At 37.4% G+C, this 27,022-nt stretch overlaps 1 protein-coding gene across 1 annotated transcript in view; it reads right to left on the bottom strand.

Annotated features, from left to right (window-relative positions):
* ARHGEF3 (Rho guanine nucleotide exchange factor 3) overlaps positions 1-27,022 on the bottom strand; it is a 107,905-nt gene that overhangs the window by 41,967 nt on the left and 38,916 nt on the right. The window contains 1 exon segment of the mRNA XM_021532712.3: positions 10,409-10,471. Coding sequence (XP_021388387.2) covers positions 10,409-10,471 — 63 coding nt within the window.

Below are 27,022 nucleotides of genomic sequence, written 5' to 3' on the forward strand. Positions count from 1 at the left end.
CATGAAGGGATTAAGCTCTTAGAGGCAAACAAAATTCAAAGGGCAACCTCTGCCACAAGTACAAAGCAAATATATACAGTTGAGATAATGTATTTTATGTACAAAGATAGCAGATGAAAGTCTGAACATTTCCCAAGACAAAGTCATACCCTTTCAGTATTGATTTCTTTGAGAACAGTGGTAAAAAATATCAGCTAGATTGTTATAAACACTGAATTAAGAATTAACAGATCAATTAAAAAATAGAACTTTTAATCCAACTAATGGCTGGTATTGCAGATAAGACAGAAGAGAATATAGAGGAATTAAATGAAAAATCCTCTAATATAGCAGCAGATTTACATTTTATCCTACAAATGCAGAAGTGTGTGAATGAACCTTGCAGGTTTACAGGAAAATTTTTTAAATTTTTTGCTAATTTTTGTAGTCATGTAAATGAAGAAGTTCAAATAAATGTAAATATCTCATAAGTTACCACTACAGATGTTCTGTCCTCATCCAGGTGGGATGACTGTGCAAAACACTATTGTTCAGCCTTCTGTATGCTAGTGGGTAAGTCTTAACCACCAAGAGTATTACTCTGCAAGTTTTAGTTCTCTTTTTTCTGCAGTTTTGTTCAGCAGCAGCAGAAGTGACATACTAATATTCTATTGACAAACACATTCATACACTTGTAAAAAATAACATTATGGTTTTTTGTAAAATACTTTTGGAGCATTTAGAAACACTTGTTAAGCTTCTACTTGCTGGGGGCTTTCCCCTCCTAGCTGCTTCCCACAGCATGGAAAGGGAACAGGGTGCAGGTGCATAACACAGCCAGCAGCTGTAAGCAGATACCCTTCAGCTGTCCTGATTACAGAATTACAGTGATAACAGGATGATAGACAAAACAATAAAAATTTTCCCCGAAGAGATAGAGGACCTAAAGGCTACCAAATGAATTGAAAAATCACTGCTACACAGAGATCATTTTCTAGGAGTATTGAGGCATTACCACAGCATTCTAAGATTACCCCAGAAAAAAGTATGAAACTTTTTATGACAAATCATGTTACACTTCTCTGTTGTAAGAGTCACCTGCTTATGTCTCCCTGCACTGCCCTGCGCTGGAGTGGCCTTGGCTGACAGCCTGCATTGGGATGTACCCTTCCAATTGCACTCACTGCACTGGCAGTACAGAACACTCCTCCAGGAATTTCTGTGCTTTGGTCTCAAAGCAGCTCAGGAAAACAAACACACATTGGTTGCATTTTTCAGATAAGGATCTGATCAAGAGAGAAGTCCAATGATCCACTGAAGGGTACACAGAAAACTTAATGCTCGTGAGTGAATAAAAACAAGCCAAATAGACCATGTAACCACAAATATCTGAGTGAAACTTCTTATCTCTTTTTTTTAAAAACTACTTTCATCAGCTAAAATTAGGAAGTACCTACTAGAAAATTTTTAACAGTAAGTTTGTCTTTGTTTTCCTTGTTGCTAGGCTCTTGCTGAAGAAGTTATTTGATAATGACTTTCCTGCTAAGATGCAACTTGTTTTAAAAAAACACAAAGCCTAGTATAAGAGGTTTCTTCAAAAGATGAAACCAGATGTTATCTATTATTTAATGAAATTCACCTCAATATATTGATACAATTACTTCAACTTCACATTAGCTGAAACTAAAATATTTCCTCTGACCTACCTAGGAAAGAGGCATTGTCTGAAAGAACTGGTTATCTGTAGGACCTGGCTACAGTATAAAGTACCATACAGGATCCCCTGCTCATACCTGTTCAGGGATTTTATTCTGATCTGAATGCTCACATGTGGTGTAAGACAATGCCTTAAACTAGTTTGTGACTAGGAAACCTTGTTAACAATAGACAGAGAAACTCTAAGCTGGATTGCCTGCAGGAGTAGTAGAGGCTTCTAAATAACACCATGTAAAACTATCTGTAATGAGCAATTTCATTATCATTTAATTCAACCACCAGGAGATGGATGGGACAATGCCCTTACAAGGCCTGTCCTAATGCTATGATGTAGAGAGGCATCCTGGTGTATTTATGCATCAGCTTACTTTCCTGTCACTTTAGAAGTTGGTCACTTCTAGAGGCACAGCCAAAATGTAGCTGGCATTGCAAAAATTTATGGACTTTAACTATACAGCCATGCTAATTCAATGAATCCTGACCTGGCTTCCACTTGAGACTTCAGTAAGCACTGCACTGTGTCAAGCACTCCCACTGGATATTATTTGACAATGAATGGGCCATCCCTTCCTTCTTCCACAGAATAAATATAGGCAGACTACTTCAGTCAAAGTTTAACATAACTTGAAAAACCTCAACTCTTTGGCTCCAGGCCACACACAGCACATTGCTTACATGGTGCCTTCATTTTTTACAAATTATGTCTGCACAGTCCATATTATAAATTCAATATAAAATGCAGTTACCAATGATGCATAAAATTTAATTTTAGAAAATGTATGGCATTATACATTATTTATCTCTATAGAACTAATATCGGGTTTTATTTTGACCTCTAAATAAACCAAATTACAGTAACTTATTACCGGTTATGAAAACCTCCTCTGCAAATCTTCATCAAACCAACCACCACACACATTGTTTAATAGATATCCAACTTCATAGCTGCCAATAACATCTGGCTAATTTCAGTTCACAAATTATCCCGATTTGCCATGTGCAAAATAAGCAAGTGTCAAGCCTGTTTCTGTAACCCAAAAGGAATTTAAACTGAATTCAAACTTTAGTTGCCATATTCTGTTATGTAGCATATCAAAAATTACAGTTATTACTAAACAAAGTAATTCTTTGAAATAGAACACAGACATATGTACACTACTTTGGACTGAATCAGAAAGATAAGCTGTGTTGCATGCAAATATCATAAGAATTACAAAATCTTCATATTTCTGAAGATAAAGTTACCTTTTATCTGATATATTTCTCACTGAGGTAATGTGCTGCTATTGAGACCTAAGTCCACAGACTGAGTGGATGTTTTTGATGAAACCTTTCTGATTTGGAGGCAAAACCCTAGCTCCTTTTCTTCTCTTTTGTCAGTACAGCCAAGGGAAGAAAAAACTGGCATCTCACCAAAACACACCTTGCCTAAGAATTGGTATAACCTGTTTCCATATTTTTATCAGAAGTCTTCCACAGTTCCCAAGACTTTATCATAATCTAAAATTTGATCAACAACTAAACTAAACTAACCAACTATACAAAAGTATAAAAGGATAGCTTTGCAGTGTCTGAAAACCATCAGGTTTGGGGTTTTATCATGTCTTTCTTGCTCCACAGTTAAACACATTTCAGTTTCAGAACAGTAACACTGAGCATGTCTCATCAGCAAAAAAAAACCCAAAAAACACCAAAGAAAAATAATTTTCTAGGAAGCAATAAGTTCCCCAACAAGTCCCCTAACAAAACCATTTTATGGCCTTACTTCCCCCTCAGAGACTGCAGAATGCCAAGAACTGTATAAATAAAGAATATCTAAGGAAAGGAAATGGCATATACAACAAATTGATGATGTTGTATCAAATAATGCCTTGTGCATGAATTTAAATAGGAGCAGACAAATAGATGCCAGCAAGTCACAAAAAGATAGTGTTATAGTTTGAACTAAACCATAAAAAAGTTTGTTTTAGTGATCATACTTCATTTAAGGTATAGACCTGCTTTAATTTCTAGAAACCAGGTGAATATGTACAAGAGATACATTTTCTTACTGAGTTCCCAAGTATGTTTCAAGAATGTTTGGTGTGTGTTTCCAAAGGTTTGGCATATGTGCATAGGCAGATTTGCACCGAAGATGTTCATCACAAAGTTCATCGCACATTTGCTGTCTTTACCAAAATAATCCTTGAGATTTACTGGAACAATTAGCCAAATTCTGAGGAGCTGTTCACATAAATAAAGAGTAATTGTATAATTACACAGGAACTCCGGGATCATACTAGAATGCAGAGGGGGGAAATGCAGCCTGACCAACAATTTACACATTTTTCCAATAGAGCATTGTAGGCCTCATCTAATGAGAAATAGCAAGAGAATAACAAAGTAGAGCCTTAAGATACAGAACATTACTCCAAATAATGCCAGCAGCAGAGGATGTAGTCAATGACAATCATATGAGTGATTAATAATGGATTAAGAATAGTCACTGTATAATGAAGTCTGAATCCAGATGAGCACTGACCACCCTGCTGCACAGCAATATTCAAAGGTTATGAATAATTCAAACATATTGTATACATCTTACTGGGCAAGCTGAAGACCTTTTATACTATGAACATGCAACAGACCACAGTTTAAAGAAATAAGAGACCCAGATACAATATATTTTATAATTATCTTGACTCTGATAAGCTGATGTGGAAGTAATCCTCTCTAAGCTTTTAAAGCTAGCTTGCCATACCTTAGCAATCAAATATAATTGAATTTATAATTAAGTTTAATTAGGTCAAAGAATGTTTCAGCAATATTGACAATTAAATACATAATAAATGATCACTTTGCACTAAAAGCAATCAAAATTAATGAACTCTGGTCTAGTGTATGCAAATGTAGCTTAAATCTGGGTACCTTTTTGTTCATATTTTATAATGGGACATATTTTATTAACTTACAAGTAGGCAAATAAGCAGTAAGACATTTCCAGTTCACTCAATAGTAAATGACTATTTGGCAGAGCTTAATTTTCAGTAATGATATATAACTAAAATAACCGTTCTATATAACAAAAATAAATAGCTCTTCTGAAATTTTACCTTCTTTATGGAAGTATTTACATGTCTAGTTCATCATGTATTTCTTGTACATTCCTTGTCAAAATAACAACACCACCAACTTCCACGAGTTTATGCACACAACCAATTGCAGAGGAGAACTGCACACCACTTCCCTGATTCTTCTTCTGGATGGAATTTTGCTCAAGTAAAATTTTATACTGAAAAGCCCAAGTTTTGTATTAGATTTTTACCAGCTTTTTGTTCTGGAAATCTCCTGAATTACTCATGATTTTACAGAGATAAGACATATGAGGCACACGGTATCATCACCATTACAAGATTTCAGCTATGCAGTCACTCCCTTACAATAGCCATTAAAAATGCAGTGCTGTTAAGTACTTTGCTGAGTGCTCTGTGCAATAATCTCCAGATAACAGTGTTCACCACCACTTTGCTCAGTGTGACGTATTAGCTATATTTAATAGCTATGGAACACAATACAGAACCCACTCCCTGTGCCTGAGTAAGGAGCACAATCCTCCAGTGCTGCACCACGAGAAAGCTGCACTGAATGAAGAACCACATTTCAAAGCTGGGTTATGAGCTCAGAACAAAAGTCACAGCAGCAACGAGGCACAAACACACACAGAAATTATCTAGAAGCTGCTCAAAATTTAACTAAGGAGAGAATGTCTGTAACAGGAGGAATATAGAGCAGAGCTCATGGGGGTGTTTTAAATACAAAAAAGTACTTTGCCCTCTATGATTGTTAAAGCTGTCTCAGCTTACTTGCCCCATTTTCCCAGCCTTTAAAGGGATAACAATAAAATCTGAAGTTTATGTAAGCCAGGTTAATCACATAAAATCTGAAGTTTATGTAAGCCAGGTAAATCATGATGCATATGCAGGTCAAGAAGCTATCACCATTCTAAGAGCACAAGCATGAAACACCACTGGCTGAGTTAACTGGACAGACTGAAGTCCATTGACTGAGTTAAGCCTCCCAGTGGAGGCCAACATGGATAAAGCCATGTCAGATATTAGGCACATTTCCCTTTAAATAAACTTCTGACCGCCGTGGCCTTGTACGTTCATGCACTCAGTCCTCACAGTCTGCTGGCCACATCTGTCATGAGTTATCACAAACTATTTGACATTGAGAAGATTTGCAAATCCACTTATTTAAGCTGGCAATAAAATGAGCCAAGTTCAGCCAGTCAGTTTAATAAGCCAGTTTATCAGCTCCTGAAGCATCAATGCCAGTCCAGATCACTAAACAAATACAAAGATGATTTAACATGCTTAGGTTACCAGTCCTTGTCCTGAGTCAGCAAAGCTCCAAGCAGTGTTTCCTGTGGAAGGAAATTCTGTCAGTATGACTTACTCCCTTGGAAAAGACAGGTATGTCTGGCAATGGTCAGCCATAGAAAAAAATATTTAGATCTATTTTTGTAAAAGGATTGTAGACACATGATGATGTAATTTGCAGGAGACCCATATGGATGTTGCTTTCCAAGTTATGAAGTAATCCAGTCATTAAATAGTTACTAGCCTTTCTTTGTCACTCCCACCCTCTCCTGGGCAAAGGTGGCCACCAGATACATTTACACAAACTGGGGTTAGACAGTAAAGATGGCCAGACCTTTCCACTGCCAAGCACAAAAACAAGGCACATCCCTGAGGTGATGCCTGTGAAACCAGTGCAGAGTGAATGCACCACCAGCAGCCCAGGGAGCTGGAGAACTGACCAGACCAGGAGTCATTCATCTCATGCAAACCAGACAGTGTGCTGCACAGGAGAACCTAATATACTGATTTGTTAAATACATACAATATTTAATAAAAAATTACCAATTTTATTACACAGTTTGAGAGATTTATTATTTGTAAAAATTTCATGATCTATTATTATCCCACTGAAAATCTAAATTCATAATAGAGAACACACACATTCAAATTTTCATATTCTTAGGCTTGGAAAATAAATGCATTCATTGAAGATATACATATAAACAATTTGGCACATCTTTTCACAGGGCATAACAGAGTTGCTCGACAAAGGAACCTGAACATTTAATTATTTACATCATGCTATAATCCAAATACTCCAATTAAGCATAGAGCCCTCATCAAGTAATTTCAAAACTGCCATTGCTTGGAAGAAAAGAAGGTACTGCATTGGGCTAATCAGTGTCTTCTGAGAATGGCCATGACAGGCTAAGGATGGATCTCAGGTCAGCACCATTTCCCTAGCAATAGTGAAAAAAGCTGTCCATGTGGAAGCAGAGTGAACACCTCGTGACAGACATGTAGTTTGCTCTCCCAGACTCAGAAATATGCAGCTTCAAGGGCTTCCTCAGATGAATGGCTTCACTCAGTCTAACAGCTCTTGGCATTTTTTTCTTCCATGAATTTACCCTATTTGTTTTTTGAACTCCTGCAAAACCTCTGATATCCACAACACCTTGTGCCAGAATTGTGTCACTGGTGTGGCAGGTGAAATGGCAGCACTTTGGCTACAAACAGCTTTATTTTGTACCCTCAGTCCCAAGAGAAGGAATAACCTTACACAGACCAGTTCTCATGGAACTAATCACGTGCCAATTTGTTGTCAGGATATTTGATCTCAGTTTATTTAAGTTCCAGGATATGACTGTTTTTAAAACAGAAATCGTTTCAAACTTTTAATTATTCTAGACACTTCTCCTCACACCTTTCTTCAGCCCCCTCTCCATTTTTGGGAATAAGTTACTCTGTATGTGAGGCAACAGAGAAAGGCAAAGTGACCTTGAATAATACCACCACAGCTGGTTTCTGTGAGATAGGAACTGATTATTTTTGACATTTTCCTTCGTTTTGAAATTTGCCATCACAAACATGAAAACAAAAGACAGCCAACTCTCTGCCTTGTAACATAAATCTTGAATTACCTATAATGCAAGCTCTGGCTATCTAAAATCAAAACATAAAAAAGACACTACTCAATATAAATAGCATTTAAGCAGACACAGAGAACAAAATGCTTTTACAGGTAAGTATTCAGCCATGGACTGTCAGATTCCAGCCATCTCTTTTGTGCCACAAAATTCCACAGTGCAATTAGAAAACCGTCCAATATTTTTCAAAAACATGAGATACTTGGTATTCAGTCTAGTTGCATTCTCAGCACTGAGAATAATCATTAATTATAAGAAAAATATGACATGAAAGGAAAGATATAAGTTTAAGTTTATTTGCCATGTCTAGGAAGCTCACAAAGGTGATAGTTCTCCTTTACCTGGGGGGCTGATAATCTAATGAGCATGAACACAAGTCATGAGAAAATGTAAATTCTTCCTGTCCAACTTGTTTTAATGTCAACAGCACCTGGTTTTGATGGGCACACTTGAACCATCACCTGAAGCTAAAAAGCCTGAGGGTGTTGTTCTGAATTCACATGCCAGGCTCATTTCTTAACCAAAGGCACCTACCCTCTCCAAGTCAGTCACCAGGACAGTTTAAGTCTCCTGTCACAGCCAGAGGCAAACTGGCCTTAACAGCAAGTCCTGTCAGTGGTAGGGCACAGTGTGTACCACACGCTGAACAGGAACCTGTAGCATTGCAATGTGCAGGGCAACGTAAGCTTCAAAGACACAAGAGACAATATAGTCCATACAGCACAAATCAATCAGCACTTCCTGGTAACAGAAAAAAGGGGTGACAAGCTTGAAGTTATCTCAAGCAGAAAAAGATAAGTCGACTAGTGTTTACATAAATTGTACATTGAAATAAACTGATCATTCTTCAAGATACAATGTGTACCTTTTATATCCTCATGGGATATTCCCCACCCTGTTGACTTGAGTGATTCTGAAGTGCTGTAAGGAAAGATTCTTCTTCACCCAATTCATTTCTCACCCCCATTTTTTAATACAGACTCCAGCATACAATTACATTTAAACAGTGAAATTCTGCACTGATGGCAGTGGGCAGGGTTTTCTTAACAGCCCTTCACACATTTTATTGACATGATTCCTCTAAAGTAGGGATTTACAAATCTTTTAATGAAAATCCAAATTCAATGGTTTTATTAGTCATTGTCTTACAGATTGACATTTAGTGAATTACTATCTCTTCTCAGATTAATTGTTGTTTTAGCAATAATAATGGTTACACAGAAAACCAATACCAAGAAAATAATATTTTATAAAAGTTAAGTACTATTTAATAACTGCAAATGAAGGACATTGCTATTATTATTGCTGTATCTATTGCTCATCAGAAAACCACAAACCACACTTTGCTCAGTGCTCTGTCTGTATTTGCACGGAGCAAACTCAGAACTAAGATCACATTAAATCACCCTCCTCCAAGAATTCTATTAGCAGGAACTGTCCCCTTCAAGTAGTATTTAAATCTTTAGCTACTAGCCAAGGGAGAAGCTATATTCATCCAAGTATTTCTACAGCAGTGGAACAGATTCTACACAAGGAAATTTTATATAATTGTCTTGATCACCAAAGAATAAAATACATGCTTTTTTCCAAAAACATAAAAATAGTTAAACCCAGCCTTTTCCATCCCAGATCAGAGTTAATCATCTAAAAATTATCAATTTGTCCAAAATAATAATAAATAGTCAAAAATTTCCAATTTTCCCTGAAGAACAAAAATTCCTTTAAAGAAATAACAATTCCTTTGAAGTTGGGCCCAATCTAAGGGCTGATGGGATAAACTAACATTAAAGTATTAGCTCACAGACAAGGTCAGGCTACTGTGGGTTTATGATTTCCAGAATAGTGCTGGATTCTACCCAGATAACTTGAAGTGCCTGCAAGAGCTTATGTTTTTCTGCAGCCATCCAGGCAGGTGAGCCCTTAAATGTAATTAATGCTTCAAAGAACAGGTATACTTCAAACCAAAATTGACATCTGATCATTAAAGAAACCACAGCACTAGTTTTGACACTTGCTAATGAATAAAACTGTTAAAACAAGCAGTGTTGAGTCTTTATTTTTCCATTACTTTTTCTGTCTGCACTATGTGAGAGATCTACAGAAAAGGAAAACTGGTTCAACAACTGACTGTAAACAGAACACTGCAAATATTGATGAAGACACTGAACAGAAGGATTGGCAAATTTTCAGACCTCTATTTTAGCTCCATAGGTTTGAAACTATAACTTCAAGTGTACCTATATGTCACAAGTTTACAGGAAAAATACCACACATTGCTGTTTACTGCATAATTACCCTCATTAATACTTTGATTCAATACCCACCATAATGAAAGTGTTTGGTTCTTACAGCTTGCATTAACCACCACCAACCAAAATGGAATTTCTGATACACCCATTCAACAGTATAAAAGGTCTATATTTAAATCCTGCATTCACAAAGTCCTTTTATCCTATTAATTATTTACTAATAAGATATTCAATGCTTTACAATAAACTGTCATTATGACATAATTTTTATTTTAAAGGTTTAATACAGAAAATGAGAGAAGAAATATAACAAACTTTTTTTTTTCCATAACAAGCAGAACAAGTTATTCATGCTAGGTATGAAAACAACACAGCTGAGAAGATGGAACAGGCTTATTTCAGAATACTCCTAACAGCCATAATTTAGTTTCAGGGGGTAGAGAGGGAGGGCAAAAAAGAAAATTAAATTACTTACACTTGTATCCAGGCTGCAGATACTGATTGTATCTTCATCTTGAGTACTCTGTTTCCGTTTTTTCTATAAAGCAAAATGAAAAGAAAGCTCAGTTTTGATGAACAGTACCAAACTGCCTTTGTCTTGAACCTGAGACAAGTATACATCATGATGTCATACACATAAATATATGTGAATATATATTTAACTTACTCTCATTATCATTATAATCACCATGTATGTGAACATAAACTCTCTTTTCATGAGTTGAAAAGCTACCTATTAGCACATTGTGAAATGTGCTAGTGCTGTTCCTTTTCTGCTCAGATAGGTTCGCTTCAATTAAGAAACTTACTTCTAACTAAAAGCATAAGTAATTACTCCATGTTGGAAACTGTACTTTGGCACTTGATATGAACTTTTGTATCTACTAAGACTGTCAGGAAGAGAAATTCATATTTTGTGCTGAAAGCCTATACTTAAGATTTTTCAAAGGCCACCTTCAGCAATCAAGTCCTATCTGCAGACAGTCAATATAAAAGGTGAAATGTACTGCAGGAATTACATTAGAGTATGTTAGGGTTTCACTCTCCATGTCAGTGATTGCATTCTGCTCCATATTCAGGTTTTGGGTTTGCAAATGGCAAGCCCTCCCTTGTGTCATATCACAGGTTCACCACAAGATTCATCTTTATGCACTTCAAATAAGCGTGAAATGTCATTTAACAGAGCTCTGTGTTGTCTACCAGGCCAGGAAGATTCAGGAAACAAGAGAAGTCACAGAATACATGGTTCTTATTTATCCAGCTGTGCTGTCTTCCAATATCAACCAGATAAGCAGTCACACATAATTATAGTTCATACTCTTTTAAAACTAAACTCTTGGTGTTTAAATATTTTATGTTTACTCACTGGTATTCGGCAGGTCTTTGACTCATTTAAATACAATTCTGTGCTTTTTTCAGAAAATAACTTCTGATACTTTTTTTTAAAACAATAATTTCAAAGTCAGCAACAGCTGTGTTTTAACAGTATTCTTGTCCAGAAACTGGACCATGAGTTCTGTCACCACATTACACAGTGAGAAGTGTTTTATGAAAGTAAATCTTCACCCTCAGAATAAGCACAATCAAATCCCTTTTACTGCTACAGTATGGATTATTTGCAACAAATTAAATAACTGACTAGAAGTTTCTGGACCAGACTACACTGAGCTATGAACAGAAGTATCTGAAATAATACTGACTATGTTTGCTTATCCTGTATCAGTCTTTTGTAAGGTTTTGTTTTTTTTTTTCCCCCACAGGATAAACTAATCTGAATTACTATTTTGTGGTAAGCAAATGTGAATTCATTGTGAAAAACACAAATCAGGGATGAGATCTGTCAGATCAGTACTTTGCCCAGAGAGTAACATCTCCTAAGATTCTAGTTGCAGACTAGAACATGTTGCAGACTGTTCTTCAATCCTAACTAGAAGTCTGGGGACACAAATGCATGCATCATTCAGTTGTACTCAAAAAATGATATATTGATTCTACTTAAGTCTACTCCGCACCTTTACTTCACAAGAATAAATTGTAAAACTGAAAAGTACCAGCCCTCCAAGCAGTGGACACAGGTTCTAATGAAAAATGAAGAGCATTTGGATTTGGAATAGAGCTTTCTACAAGAGAAAAATAAATTAAAATGGTGCATGGACCTGGTGTACCTGAGTCTACATTAACTGATGCTTCCAGTGCATGGATGGACAGGATGCAACTGAATCCCCAGCCTGGGATGGTGTTGCTTTAAGTCTGACATTTTAGACTCGATTTCACTGCTAATGGAGTGTGACAAATGACCACACACACAACAAATGGGCTCCTTTGTTAAATAACCAACTATAAGATTCTTACTGCAGTCACATGGCTACAGATTAACACAGAAGGCGGCGCCTCCACCACTGGCCAACTCTAAGGAAAGTAGACTGAAACTATAAATTATGAACTATGAAATTAATTATATTACTTAATTATATGATAGTATTAGTTCATATTTCATAATTATAAATTATGAAATATTAACTACCACCATACTAAGCAAGGCTACAGGATTAAAGTGAACTTGAATGAGGCAGGATATGCATGTCTGGGTCCAAAACACAGAGGTGTCATGGCCAAAGCAGTGGCCATGAGGACAAGCATCCATGGCGAGGCTATTCAGGTAAAGCACAGGACAAAATGGATTCACCAGGAATTAAAATATTAGTATCTTATTTAGAAGCAACCTCTTTGGCTATACAACTAAATATCAATACACTCCTGAGGAACAAATCAGTATTAACTGTGATGTACAGACCAAAAGCAATGAAAAGATAAAAGAAAAGTATAGGAAAAGCAATTACATATTGAGTAAGTCTGGGACAGCCTCCACAAAATAGATCTCTTGCTCTACCCCTTACTTCACTGTGCTAATCAAAGGATCATTCCTCACTTTATTTTAGATCTTCTTCTTACTGAAAAGTAGTACATACTTAATATAAAAGCTACTGAATATGAAATGTTATCTGGAAGCTTGCAAATATTATACTCATGTTCTTTGTGAGCCTCAGTGGTTATGCAACACCAGTAATTTAATATAAAAATTGTCAAATATTAACCACTGCAGACAAGATTAATGATTTCATATTTCTGAGAGTTTCAAGGGCTATTATCATTGTGTAAGCGGGAGGCAGAACTCCATGGCAAAAAAAAAAAAAATCCAATAATTGAGCTACCAGACCATAGATAAATTTCTTTGCCCATAATAAGTGGATTAGAAGCAAAGATTGCAGTGGATATTGTGCAGGGAGCATAAGGTGCTCATTAAATTAATCCCTGCTCTTTGCGAAGATCTTTTTCCCAAAGGGGTTACAAGTCCTGTCTCAGCTGTCACAGCACAATGCAACTGACCCCTGAATCTGCCCGTCCCACAAAATCCCCCCTTGATTCTTGCTGTCCCTCTTATGTTTGAGCTCACACGGCACATGAAGCAACACGGAGCTCTCAGCAAAGCAGCCCAGAAGCTCAGGTGTGTGCAGCAGCCCTGGCAGAGCCCAGGGCAGGGCTGGCTGAGCACTGCAGTGTCCCACAGCAAGGCAGGCTGTCCTCACCCCAGCCCTGCTCCCTCAGCACCCCCAGCACACTGTGACACGAGTCCCACTGCAGTGTTGTGTGACACACTGACCACAGAGCACCCTGCTAACCCCACACCGGGCTATGGGCAATGGGCAAATGCCATCTCACCACAGAGCATCTCTGTGTTAGAATTTGTATGCAAATGAACCAAACTAAATTGAAAAACATTATGATCCTGTTTGCCTTGCTGGGAAAACATGCAAGCTTGGAACACTTTGATAAACTTTTTTTGCACAGTATTTAGAGACCTTAAAAATGGGTTCACACCTGTATCAAAATAGTAGTAAGTACATGCTCTCATGAGAAATGTATTTGTGTTTTCTGACTGACCACACAGGTGCATTACCTGCATCTGAACATGTACCTCCAGGCTGAAAAAGCTTTTTCTATCATAATTTTGAATCTTCATGTTTGTGATACTGTTGCTCAAAAGGCTTTACTTACATCCACAGTTACAGAGCCAGGACACTTCCTGGCCTTAGCACAGCAGGAAAGAGTTGCTTTCTATAATTATCTCACAGGAGATGAGAAGGTAAGATATCCAATTATATATTAAAGTATTTATTTCATTAAAGGAATTAGAGCAATAAGACATTATTCCTTATTGTTATAAGAAAGGCTGGATTAACACAGTCTCCATCACCAGGTATTAATTACCAATATCACAGATTTATACTTTACCACCTGGGAGATGAAATGCAAAGATGCACAAAAATAGCTTGACAAAACCCATCCTGTGATGGTGAAGAAAATGCTTTTCAGAAGAGCTGCTGACTTTTGTTAAATCATCTCTCGATTCTAAATGCTTAGAAATGTGTCTGCACACAGACTGGTATCAAAATAAATAACAGTTCAAGATAATGTATTTGCATAGACACATCATACCCTTGGACCTCCTTAATCAGAGACAGATTCACTTCAAAACTAAACACTAAAAAACTTTAATCCTTTTCTATACTGAAATCCATTCTAACAAAACAGATTTTTCCCATGTCCCCAAAACAAAATGTCCAAAACAAAGATAGAGACCATTTAATTAACCTGTATTTTAGATTGTTTTTATATGAAAATATTTTTTAAAACAATCCTTCCAGAACATACACCTGGACACACCTCAATACTGCTAATTGGAAGAAAATAACTTTTTAAATAACAGAGTTTTATGATTAAAAAAAATGTAAATAAGTAAAAGTACACATATACACACCTGCATACACACACATATAAAATATATACATATTTTATGTATACATACATATAACAAGTGTATACTCATATAATTGGCAATAGTACAGAAAATGGAATACCATTTAGCTTAGAAAGTTTTGTATAATTTTTACTGTTGAGAAAAAGGCAGTGGGCTTTATGTTCCTCTCTAGCTCATGGCACATTTTTATTAAGGACAATATATGTATCAGACTAAATTAAAAAACAAAACTATCCAAAGACAATTTTAAGAGATCAGGTAGAGCAAAAATAAAATCAAAAGGGATTAATATGGAAGGATGGGAGAAAACTGATCAAATACTTAATAAAAAGTCAAACATCACAGACACGTTTAAACCACACCCCAAAGGGTGGATTATGTCTGATGAAAAGCAGCATTATTACATTTTGTTTTCTTTTAATTTTAGAAAGCAATCAGTATCTTCTGAGCCAGCTGAGAACACCTCTACATCTCCAGGGAACCTTCCCACCCAAAGCCTGATGATGGCTTTATGATCTAGGAATCACAGCTGGTGTTGAAGCAGCTCAGAATAAGGCAGGAGTACACCATAATTTCTTTCTAGAAAGACATCAAATCACAACAATAATCCAGACCTCCATGTGAATCTCTAGTCACACTGTTTTTATACAATTTTTTATTAAATCCAGTTAGCCTATAAATTCTCTTGATGTGTAAGTACCTTTTATCAGCAACATCCACATGTTTGTACTCAAATATAAATGTGCACTTCTAAGCACCCTTCTAATTCTTAAGTCTCTAACATGTACAGAAGCTGGTAAGTTAAAAAAATATTCAGACACTATTCTCATTATTTTTTCTTTGCAGTTTGTCAGTGCATCCACACCCATCCTACCAACACTTGAATCTCTCTTCAAAAATCCTGAAAAATACCACTTGGTAAGACCATATTTCTTCTTTTAATGACTCTGAAAATTCCATCTTCTGTTGTCCCTGTGTTATAAGATCTGTTTCAAGTTTTCACTACTTCCATTTCAAATCACATTCAAATGATCTCAAAATTATCAAGCTCCCAGTTAGTTACACCACAGAGTATGGAGGACTCAGGACAGAGTCCAGTGATGAGGCACAAATAGTACAAAGCAGATGTTAAGAGGAATGCAAAAAGGAGGTAGGGCAAAAGAAAAAACTACAAACTAGACTGCTACAATGTTTTGATTCTCCTACTAATTTTAAATGTTTCCAAAAGTTTAACAGATGACACAGACAGAAAACAGAAAAGTTAAAACATTTCACTTTAGTCTTCCTGATACAAGAGGAATGCCTAAAAACCAGCATTTTTCTTACCTGGTGTTATTACTCAGTAAATGAAACATGCCTTTGATCCAGCTTAATTACTAAGCAAGATATTAATAACCTTCTGTTAAGGTTAGTTGAATAATCACTAATTGAACATTTCCTGCCACAGGTGATTGGCTATAATCCCAACAAGCAGAGTTGAGAAGTAGAAGGGACAGCAGTGGTGTTGCACTACCCAACCTCAAGCCAGAATGATACTGAAGAGATATTATTCACACAAACAGCTTGCTCTGCAGTCCCCAGCCAGAAACCTCTGCATTTCCAGTTGAATATAGGGCTTGGTTCCAAGATAACCAATTACAATTTCACAAAAAAGAGACAATTCATTCCTGAGAGTTTAAGCCCTTTCAGAAAGAGATGGATCTTCCACCACCTTTAAAGGTCAGCCCTCTTGGCCTTTACCCCAGCCTGTCACTTGCCTTCATGCCAATACCTGTGAGCCTCCCTGTTCATCTCCCACTTCTGTGGCTGTACCACTGGCAAGAGAGAGGGATGAAGAGACAAAAGCATCTTAAAACAAGTTTCCTGAGAACATGATGCCTTTTTTAGCTGAATAGTGCATCAAATATGCTTTTGGAGACCATAATCTCATAATAGTGAATTCTAACACAAAATTTTTTGAAGTCCAGAACCTGCTAACCTGCATTTCAGTATCACAGTTCTTTATGTTATATTGGCAAAAGGAACTTGCAATCAAAACAATTTTAGTGTTATAATAAAACTGGTTTCCATGTATATTTCCACAGCCCTCTCCTGTTTGGAATACCAGAGACATTCCAGGTTTCATTTCTCTAGAGTCACACAAAACTCTTAAGATTATTGCTTTTAATGTGAAATGGCCAGAGATGACCTGACTGCACAGTCTGCACTGAGACAGGGACACAGTGTGGACAGTCCAGCTTCCCACCTGGCACACATTCAGCAGGCAGGAGCCCTGGATACTAGTGTTAGGAGCAGGACTTGCTTGTTCCTGATATTCCAAAGAAAACAAACAAATGAAAAAACAGACTCTGTTAGAGCACAGCAAAAACTGCAACAGCGGGGAGGTCATCTCTGCCACTGATGACTTTCACATTTTTCAAACACTTCCAGAAGTGATCACATCTCTGCTGGCCAAAATGGCAGCTCCTTGGCAGCCTCCCTTCACCACAGCCAGCAGGCTCTGCTTCTGCACTGCTTGTGATGGATTGGAGATTTTCCGGTCCATGTAATGTAAAAGGAACACTGAAGTGAACAATGAAATGAAAGTTATGTTCAATGTGTTTAACATGAACAACAGGAAATGGGTGTGCATGTACGGGATGCTGTAAGGACAAGGATTAGCACAGCTTTGTTTGAGGACTGGTATTTACTTTGTCTTTATTTAACCTTCTTCCTTCCCCTTTTTAGAAGACAGGGGAGAGGACCAGTAACTGCAATCTAGAACATTTAAATACACTGACACTTCTGCAAACTTTACAGTAAAGTCCAAAGCAAATTCAGCTAAATAAGTCACATTTATTTCTTCTCCACAGGAGATTTTGGTTGCATGAGAATCCTTTCTCAGCCAGAATCTGAACACTCCTACATAAATTATGCTTCTAATTAACACAATCAATATCTAATGATTTTAAACTCACCTAGTATATAAATAAAAAATAAGATGCAATATAAAAGAGTCCATACACTATTTAGATTCAGCTTCTGTTCTTCTTTCAAACACTTTTCAGCTGGGATCTGTCAGATCCAGTTCTGCATGTCTCCAAGTAACATAACCAGTCAGCATGCAAACAGTCCCTGGATTCCTTAGTCTTCGGCAAGCTGAGGTGATGAATTTGCAGCTCCTGGCCTTGTATGTTTGTGCTGAGGGAGTTTAGCATAGGATTGGTTGTAAAAGCAAGAATAATCAAAGTGGGTTTTTTTTTTATTCTCTAACTCTATTCTTAAAGGTTTTGTGCACTTGCAGGGCACACAGGCTCTTGAACACCGAGTCACAGAATCGCTTAGGCTGGGAAATCTCTCTAGGATCACCAAGTCCAACCATTAGCCCAGCACTGCCAAGCCACCACTAACTCATGTCCCTCAGTGCCACAACTACACGGCTTTTAAAAACCTCCCAGGATGGTGATTCCACCACTGGCCTAGGCAGCCCATTCCAGTGTTTGACAGTGCGTTTAGTGAAGAAATTTTCCTTAATATCCAATCTAAACCTTCCTAGGTGCAACCTGAGGTTACTTCCTCTTGTCCTGTCACCTGTTACACCTGGGAAAACCGACTGATCTCCACCTGGCTACACCTTCCTATCAGGTGTCGTAGATCCATAAGGTTTCCATGTCCCTGATTTGTCTGGCACCACAGACCCCTGCCTTGATCACATATTTCTGAGAACTTCAAAGTACAGTTTTAGTCAACTTATACATAAATATTTTGAAATAACTTGGATTCCTAAATGAGATTTTTTTTTTTTTTAAATCCTTTCCAAGAAAGGATGCTGTAAACTGGGGCTGGAGCTGCAAAATCTGAGATCACTTCTGTTCACTGGTGTCCCTAATGGGCTACTCTTATTCACATATTAACAGTCCAAAATCAAAGCTCAACACAAATCATCAAGAACAAGCAAGTACTAAATGCTAGCCACTGCAACATGTAAGACAGGAAAGTTTTTATATAGCAGTTTGAAATTACAGATCTTAACTCTATACTTAGTTCTACTCTTGATGAATATGACAGCCAGGAAGCATTTATCCCCAAAATATCTAACCTGAATCTCCCTTGCCATGAAAAAGCCCATTTATTCCCATGCTGCACTTTGCAAATACAGAGAACTAGTGCCCACTTTGCAATTGTTTACACACACTCAGATAAACCTATACTCACATCTTATATCACCTTGTTTTTCTATACACAAGACAGACTGAATATTTTAAACCTCCCTCAAAGGCTGTATTTTCTACAGCTACTATCAACCTTGCTACTTTTCTGTCCACATCTCTCCAAACTGTGTCCATAAGAGCACCCAGTTTCCAGGTGATACCACATCCACGTGCTGCAGAGCAGAATCATCCTGCAGTGTAAATACAGTGTAAGTAGATGTGTTACAGCTTTCACTTTGACAATGGAGACAATAATGCATCTCACTATAAATATTCCTATTTAAGCCCTAGCACAAACTAAAATTCACATGTTCAGACTGAGGCAGAGATGTTTACATGGGTATGACAGATAAGCAGAAGACCTAAACCCATTACCCTGCGGCAACAAACAACCAATACAGAGAGAAAAATAAACCATCCTCCATCCCATTGGGAATTGCAGAGTACGTTTCCTCAACTTTCAGCAAATTTTTTTCCTTACATAAGGAAACATTCCCGCCAAGCAACATTTTGGTTTAATCAATACCCAATCTTAAATCGTGGCACACTTGGAAGGAATATCTGTGCAATTCCAACCTACACACAAACAATAAAAAGTTACACGATCCCGATTCACCCTTACCTGATGATGCACAAATAAGCAGCACCACACCATGAGTTATTTTGTATCGTACTCAGATTTTAGCAGGTTCCTTGATTTTCAGCGTGCCAGTGGAAAGCCTTTGCTACAAAGGAGTGCCTATGTCTGTCCCTCAGTTTTCGGCAGGAACTCCTCCCCATGCAGCCACACGGTTCGCTCTCGCTTCCTGTCATGCAGTGCACTGCAAGTGTCAGGAGCTGGTCTGCACTGTTGTGGCTATCTCTGTCATGGTTTTTCTCTCACAATAATATTTTAAACAGACAAAAGTGTTTTACAAACAGCCAATACGTGAACAGCACCAGTATGATGAAACTAAAGATATCACTAAGAGGTTTCTAAAATAACAGAGAGGTGTTTGAGAACTTTGAGCCTCAATAACTGAAATATTCCATCTCCACCTGTGCAATTCTTAAACAGCAGCAATGGGCTTTAAACTCAAGGGCAGACAACTATGTCCAAATGCCAATGTCTCAACACACAAAACAGCTGGTAGATACTGGGCAGAATTTTTAAGTATTTATTTTACAGATTTATTTTCTTTAGCATTTGAGAAGATACGGGATGTGTTTAGGAAGAATTCTTAAATTAATGGAGGCATAATGGTAAAAATGAAGTACAGATTGTTTTAGAATCCGCCCGAAATAAAGGAGCAAATATTAGCATGGCAAAGCACCCCGATTTTGTGTGTAAGGACAAGCGCAGACTTTTATTTTATCCCTAGAAATTCAATATAATTAGAAAGAAAGAATTACACCTCACCTGCCCCTAACCTGCTTAGTCTTTTGTGACTTGCTCAGATCTACAAACACAGAGCTGGTTTTTCTATCACCAGAATTCTGCGTTCTTCCAGTGGGCAAGAATGTAAAAAAGAAAAAAAATTAATTTGGGTAGCAAGATAACCGCAATTCAAACTTAATCTTTAAAGAAAATAAGTCCTTAGTGAGCTGGTACAATCTTTCTTCGGAATAAAAAATTTCTGCTGAGCATGGAGGAAGAAGATAAAAGGTGAAACTGATACCAGTTAGCAACCAGTTTCTTTGAGAAGAGGAGCCATGACATCTCTGCAGACAGAAAATACTGACTGAAAGGCCTTTCAGAAAGCAGACATTTTAGGCCAAGACTTAAAAAATTCTGAAGCACATCACTCTCAGTGAATGCTATTGACCTATCTTCTCTGCCCAAAAGTGAGACAAACCCAACCTAGCCATCTTCTTTTCAGACCCTTCCAGCAGAATATAGTGTATTTTTCCAAGGAAATACGTATAAATTGTATACATAAGCCTGCAATATTTTACAAGTATTATTTAGTCTCTCTTTATTAATTTAGATTAAAGTAATGTCCTAAATAATCTTTTACCCCATAGAGGAAACCCTAATCCTCTGCTATCAGAATTTGGTAACACCTGACCCAGGATCAAATATAGAAGTGAAGTTTTTTCAGGCATTATGATATCCATAGCTCTTTAATTGCATCAAAGATGAAGATAGGTATTTCTCAATCAGATTTCCTGGTAACATTTAGATTTCTGTATTCCACTTCCTGGAGACCACAACATCTAAAGACTTTAACTTGTTCTGCTCCTTTATATTTGCACGTGCGCTACTCCTGTAACCGCCTGCCTCAACAGCCATCAGAATTTAAGAAACCTAAAGGCAGATACCACAGATTTCAGCTTTATGTCAGGCTTTCTCTCATCAATCCAATAAACAACATTTAAAACTGTCTGGCCCCTGCCTGTATCAATCAACACAAATTAATGGGATGTCAAAACCTGCTAAGGTCTGAGGGAAGAAAACATTCTATCTGTGTTTTTTCCCTGCAGTTGCCCAAGAATCACCTCCAAGGTACTCTGCACTTTGTTGACAGCAGCATCAAGGGCATCCACCTGAAAGAAAGTGCATCTTGAACTTACTTCTATTGTAGACAGCCAAACAAGTACCAAGGAAAGAAATCTAAGATACCCTGTCTAGATTCCAGACAGCAGCTTCATCCAAAGAATGAGGTCCAGAAATCAGAACTGATGCACTCTAAATATGTAAACACATGAAATCTGCTCCTTTGGTCCCTGTGGAGTTACAGCAGTCCTGCCCAGTCCAACAAAAGATGAAATTAAACAAGACAGGACCATGAACACAGGATCAAATAAACAGCCAAAAAATCCACAAAGCTGAGTAAAGGGAATTAAATATTGCTGTAACTATAGTTTTCAAGACCAAAGAATGAACATCAGCTATTCTTTTTTCCATTTTTTTTATTAAAACAAATCTGACATCACCATGGTTCAGACAGTTTCCTGCCTCAGTATTCTCACTTGTAAAATGCCCAAAGCACTGTGGTGGCCTAAGGCTGAAGCTGAACAAATGTCTGTAGCCAGCAGCACATGACAAGTCTTTATTCAGACAGCACACAGACAGTTTCCAGTTGCTGTGTCAAAAACCACAGCAAAATGCAGCAAAGCTACCTAAGCAGATTCACTGTTGCTTTCTTCTCCAGAGTTCTTAAAATTAAACATATTACAAATAGGAAAATAAATACATAAAATCCTTCTTCTAGGGCAGTACCCTGCCTTTTTACTGCACAAAGGGGAACACAGACATCTCAAATGCTGTGAGGTTTGACCTGGCTCTTTCCAAGGGCTGGGGGAGATACTCACTGGTAGCAAATTCCCTGCAAGTCATCCAAATTTGCCCATCCCATCTCCCACAGTACAAACCACTGAGTTTGTAGTTTCTCATGTATTCTCCTAAAGATAAAGATCTGGGGAACGCTCAGATAATGCTTCCCAGAATGTGAAAAAGATTGCCATTATTTGTTCAAGACATTTAGAAGACAATTTTTATTTTTTCTGAGAATATTTTTTATTTTTTCTTTTTGTAGTAGTCCAGAAGCAAGTGCCACATCAAACTGCACCAGCCACTGCCCAACTGAGGACACTCAGGAAGCACTGCAGCTCTCTCCCATCTCCTCCCAGTAGCCTTACAGTCAGGACATGCAATCTAATCTTTTTAGGATTGTACAATTGCCCTCATTTCATGACCTTGCACAAGGCTACAGCTCTGCTTTGGACTTTTGGAAGGGTCTAGGAGGATACAAGGTTTGTTGAAACCTATGACTGCTACTTCTGAGAATATTTAAGGTTGTGAACAACTGAAAAGAGTGCTTGGAAAATAACTAATTTTCGCAAATTCAGTGGGGAGCCTGCTGGAACAGAGATAAATTGAAACTGTTTTCTCATTGTGTGTTGTGAGTGTTTCAAGAATGCTAAATTTAACTCTCCCTGAAAAGCTTTACAAGTAACCACAATCTAGAAAGAGATAGACACAACACAACCTGTGTACAATTTTTTGCATCAAAAACAATGTTATAAATATTTTAAAGTATGCATTTTACATAGCCTGAGAACATTACTTCAAATCACATTAGGATCATATTATATACACTGAGTATATAGGCTGCACATATACATATTATATTATATTCATCTTCCATTGGAATGGGATATCCCATTTCAAAACAGAACCCAGGAATTACAAAAATCTATCATCATGAATGAAATTTAAGAGCTTCAACAGATCTGAATTTACTTTAACATTTTAATTTAGTATTATTAAATAAATGTTACAGCATGTTCTTGCACATGCTTGGATTGTAAATGCTTTAGAGAAATAGTAGTTTATTAATATGTTTGTGTAATATCCAGCAAAGTAGAGACCTTATTTTCTGGTTGCTACTGTGATAACAAAATTTGTTTCCAGGCTGCAATAAGTAGAAGGAACCATAATTTTGTTCTTACTAAGCATTTGTGTCAGATTGCAAAAGATGGCCATCATTTTTCACATTATAACCACAAAATCAGCTTTCAAGAAGAATCTTGTTCTTATGTTTAGAAATAATTAGGATTCATTCTACAAATCCAGTTGTGAAAGCACCTCTGTGTTTGGAATGGATGGGAATCCTCATGGAGAAACCAACAAACCCACTCAAAATACTTCCTCCAAATCAAGAAGAACTCAAAATTCCTTTTCTTTTCTCATCAGCTTCAGGACTGTTTATAAGCTGTTTCAGAAGCTGAGAACTTTTAATGAGGTTTTCCTTCTCTCTTGGTCTTTAAAAGGATTTTGTTTAGCTTTCGGTCACAAGTAGAGCTTTGACAAACTAAATTAGAGCCTGTAGGACTGCAGAGGGACTGGAAAAGGAGAGGAAGATCTTAGAACAAAACATCCAGTATGGAGGATTTCCCAACTGTCTTTGGATATACTTTTGAAACCTTTTCCAAAAGTGTAGTCCATCTATTTACTTTTTTTAAAAATTTAATCCACAATTTTAAATAATAATACCTAAGCACTACCTAATTGAAAACTTTTACAATCAATTTAGAATGATCTGTGAGTTTTTGCAGTATAAGCACTAGGAGATTAGACAACAAACCATCAAAACTATTTGGGGAAAATGCAAAGTCACATTAATAATGTATCTTTGTAACAGGCTGTGATAGCACCAAGTTCTCCTGCAAGCATCACAATTAGGTAAAACCAAACACAACAGCAGTTCAAGCCCACGTGTGCAACCCTACATTTGCACTAGACAATTGAAAATAAAATTGCTAATATGAAACAATGTAGCATCAATAAATACTAAGATATAGTTCAAAACTGCTTCTAAAATTTTGGTTTCTCAGACTGAGTGGCATCAAAGTCAGCTGGACAAGATCATCACTCAGTTAACCATTACAGGTTTCTGAAACAAAGTAATAGGAAATAGTAATTTCACATCACGTGTTCTTAAAGAGCAGCCACTGGTGGAGTGGGGAGAAACAAAGACAAAGAAATGGGCAGAGTTTGGTTTGAGTTAAACTGGACAGGGGTCAAGTTCATCTGCTGCTGAACAAAGAAAAGAACAGTAAATGACAGCAGGAGTACAAGGTAACACCCAGTCCATGATTAAAGACAGGAAATCTGCTCTATAACAGAACATCCAATTTAGCATAAGAGAATCACAATTGGACCTATCTGCTTTATCACATGCTGCTTCTGGCTCAGTATTGTTTGTATGTGTAAAATACCTGGCATGGAGGGTTTATACATAAAGAATATTTCTACTATAAATAACAAACCACACCCAGAGCAAAAATAAACTTGTCACAAAGCACTTACAAAGATCCATAAAACAAAATCCTGTAACAGTAGCAGAATGACCACATGAAGTACTAAAAAAAAAAAAAACAAGTCTTTGAAAAGATAAAATGAAATTTTACAAAACCCCTGGGAGGTTTACAAAACCATGGGAGATATCACAGTATTTTCATTATCAGAAAAATTCAAGGTATTAATTGAATAACTGAGCTTTAGTAAGCAGAATATCTACCCTTTACAACAAAAGTCATGAGTGAAAAGTCTTGCAGGTGTCAAAGTCTGTGGAGGTCTTTTCAGGAATGCCTCAGCCAAGTGTTCTGTAAGGGCCTCAATACTCTTGCTCCAAGAAACATAGAATCTAAATCTAACTACCATGTAATCAAGTTGGAAGCATCTCTGTAAACTAGGTGGACAGTTTAATGGCTATGTACTTAACTCGGAGATGATTTCAGATGTAAAAGCCATGAAAGTTTAATAAAACAGATATTGAATTGAATCTTAATGAAGCCAGTGCAAACTCCTAAGCAGTACAGCACTCCCCAGGTAGCATGAACAGTAGTAGCTCATAAAACATGCACAGGTTTGTCTACCTGAGTCCCCAACTATTGGAATCTTGGAATGTTGAAGTCTAAAGGCCAGCCAGCATCATTCTTCTTTAGAACTAATTATAAACAACTCACAGCTGTAGCTCCAACACATTCATGTTGCCACACTACTGTATGCTGAGGACCTTGTAACTTACAGAACCCATTGACCCTACAAAAATATATGGCCATTTATTACAGGCCTAAGAACCCAACATATCAACAAACTGTGTTTGGCTGGAATTTCAAATAAAACATTCTAGTGTGACGTGGCTCATCTTGCATCACACACTGTGGGTAGAATTATGGTGATTTAAGCCATGCTGACTCAGCATGTGGCTTTGGAATAATACATTTTTTAATTCTTCAAATTTGTCTAACTGGTCACTCTGAAGTTGTTTTTGAATCCAGTGTATACATTAAGAATGTGACAATTCTGATGTGTTTTGAAACTGCAGATGGAATTGACTGCTATCCAGTTACGCAAATGCCACACAATGAATTTCTGATAGCATCTCTATTTGTGTGCCAATATAAACTTTACTGTTCCAGGAGAAATTAGTCTTGTGACTAATCAACAACAGTTCCAGTGGTTTCTTCAAAACCAATAACAAGCTAAACCATTTAAAACTCTGCCCATAGATTAAGCAGGGATATACCAAACCAAACTCTTTAACAAACAAAAATCTGTCTCCAGGATGAATATTTGCTACCATTTATAAGCTCTTGTCTTCTGAACCAGAAATTGTGTGTCATGGAAGGAGATTCATAATGCTCCATACATTGCTGCTATCAATGGTGTGAAGCAATGTTTCCCTGCTCCTGCGGTGCTCCCAAGAAAGAACTGCAAGAACAGACCTACAGAATTGCTTCTTACTATTTCTGGTGTCAGGTATCAGGGCCATCCTGGCCCAGGAAAGGTCAGTGCTGGACAGCAGCACAACAGCTCCTCCACAAGAGGCAGACTAAAGGCAAGTCTGAGCAGAGCCAGGCAGTAAAAGAGAAGGGCTGAGACAAACTCAAACAGAAGAGCTTGAACCCACTGTAAGACAGAGGGAGAGATCTAAAAGGAGTGAGTGGCACACAGGAATTCATCATCTGTTGGAAAGCAGAAAGGAATGTGGAATTCTTCTGTTCAAAGACAAAGGGGGAGGAGACGGGTCAGGGATTAAGTATCTTTAACCTGCTGCAGGTTAGAAGACATGGGACTCTGCAAAGGCAAATCAGGAGAGCAGCCATGGGGAGCTGGGATCCCAGCTGGACTCCCCTGCTCAGAGTCTCTCTATGGCACGGGAAGGAACTGACTGCTGACTGCTATGCCACAACAGGAACAATTCCACTCCCAGCTACGCTGTGAGTACACAAAATAGTCACTTATAAAAACATACTGTCAGTGACAAAGTAACAATACTCCTCCCAGAAAGCTGCTTAAATTGTGCATAGGAGTAAATTTAACTAACAAAAAACCATGTGTTTTTTCATGTATATGATACCTTGTGTTTTAAAATCATACTGGACATACCAAGAGATTATGGTATCTAAGCACATTTGATTTATAGACAGTAATGCATAACATTGTTTCAACAAGTATGAAAAAAGGCCTGTGTGACACTACTTCTAATAAGGTTCTGTTATAGGTAACATCATTGCTTAGGCAAACAACTATCAGTGGATACAGAAATTAAATAAAACCAGGCAAAATCCAGGAGCGGTACAGAGGTAC

This window comes from Lonchura striata, chromosome 12 (assembly GCF_046129695.1).
Source record: "Lonchura striata isolate bLonStr1 chromosome 12, bLonStr1.mat, whole genome shotgun sequence".
Taxonomy (NCBI): Eukaryota; Metazoa; Chordata; class Aves; order Passeriformes; family Estrildidae; genus Lonchura; species Lonchura striata.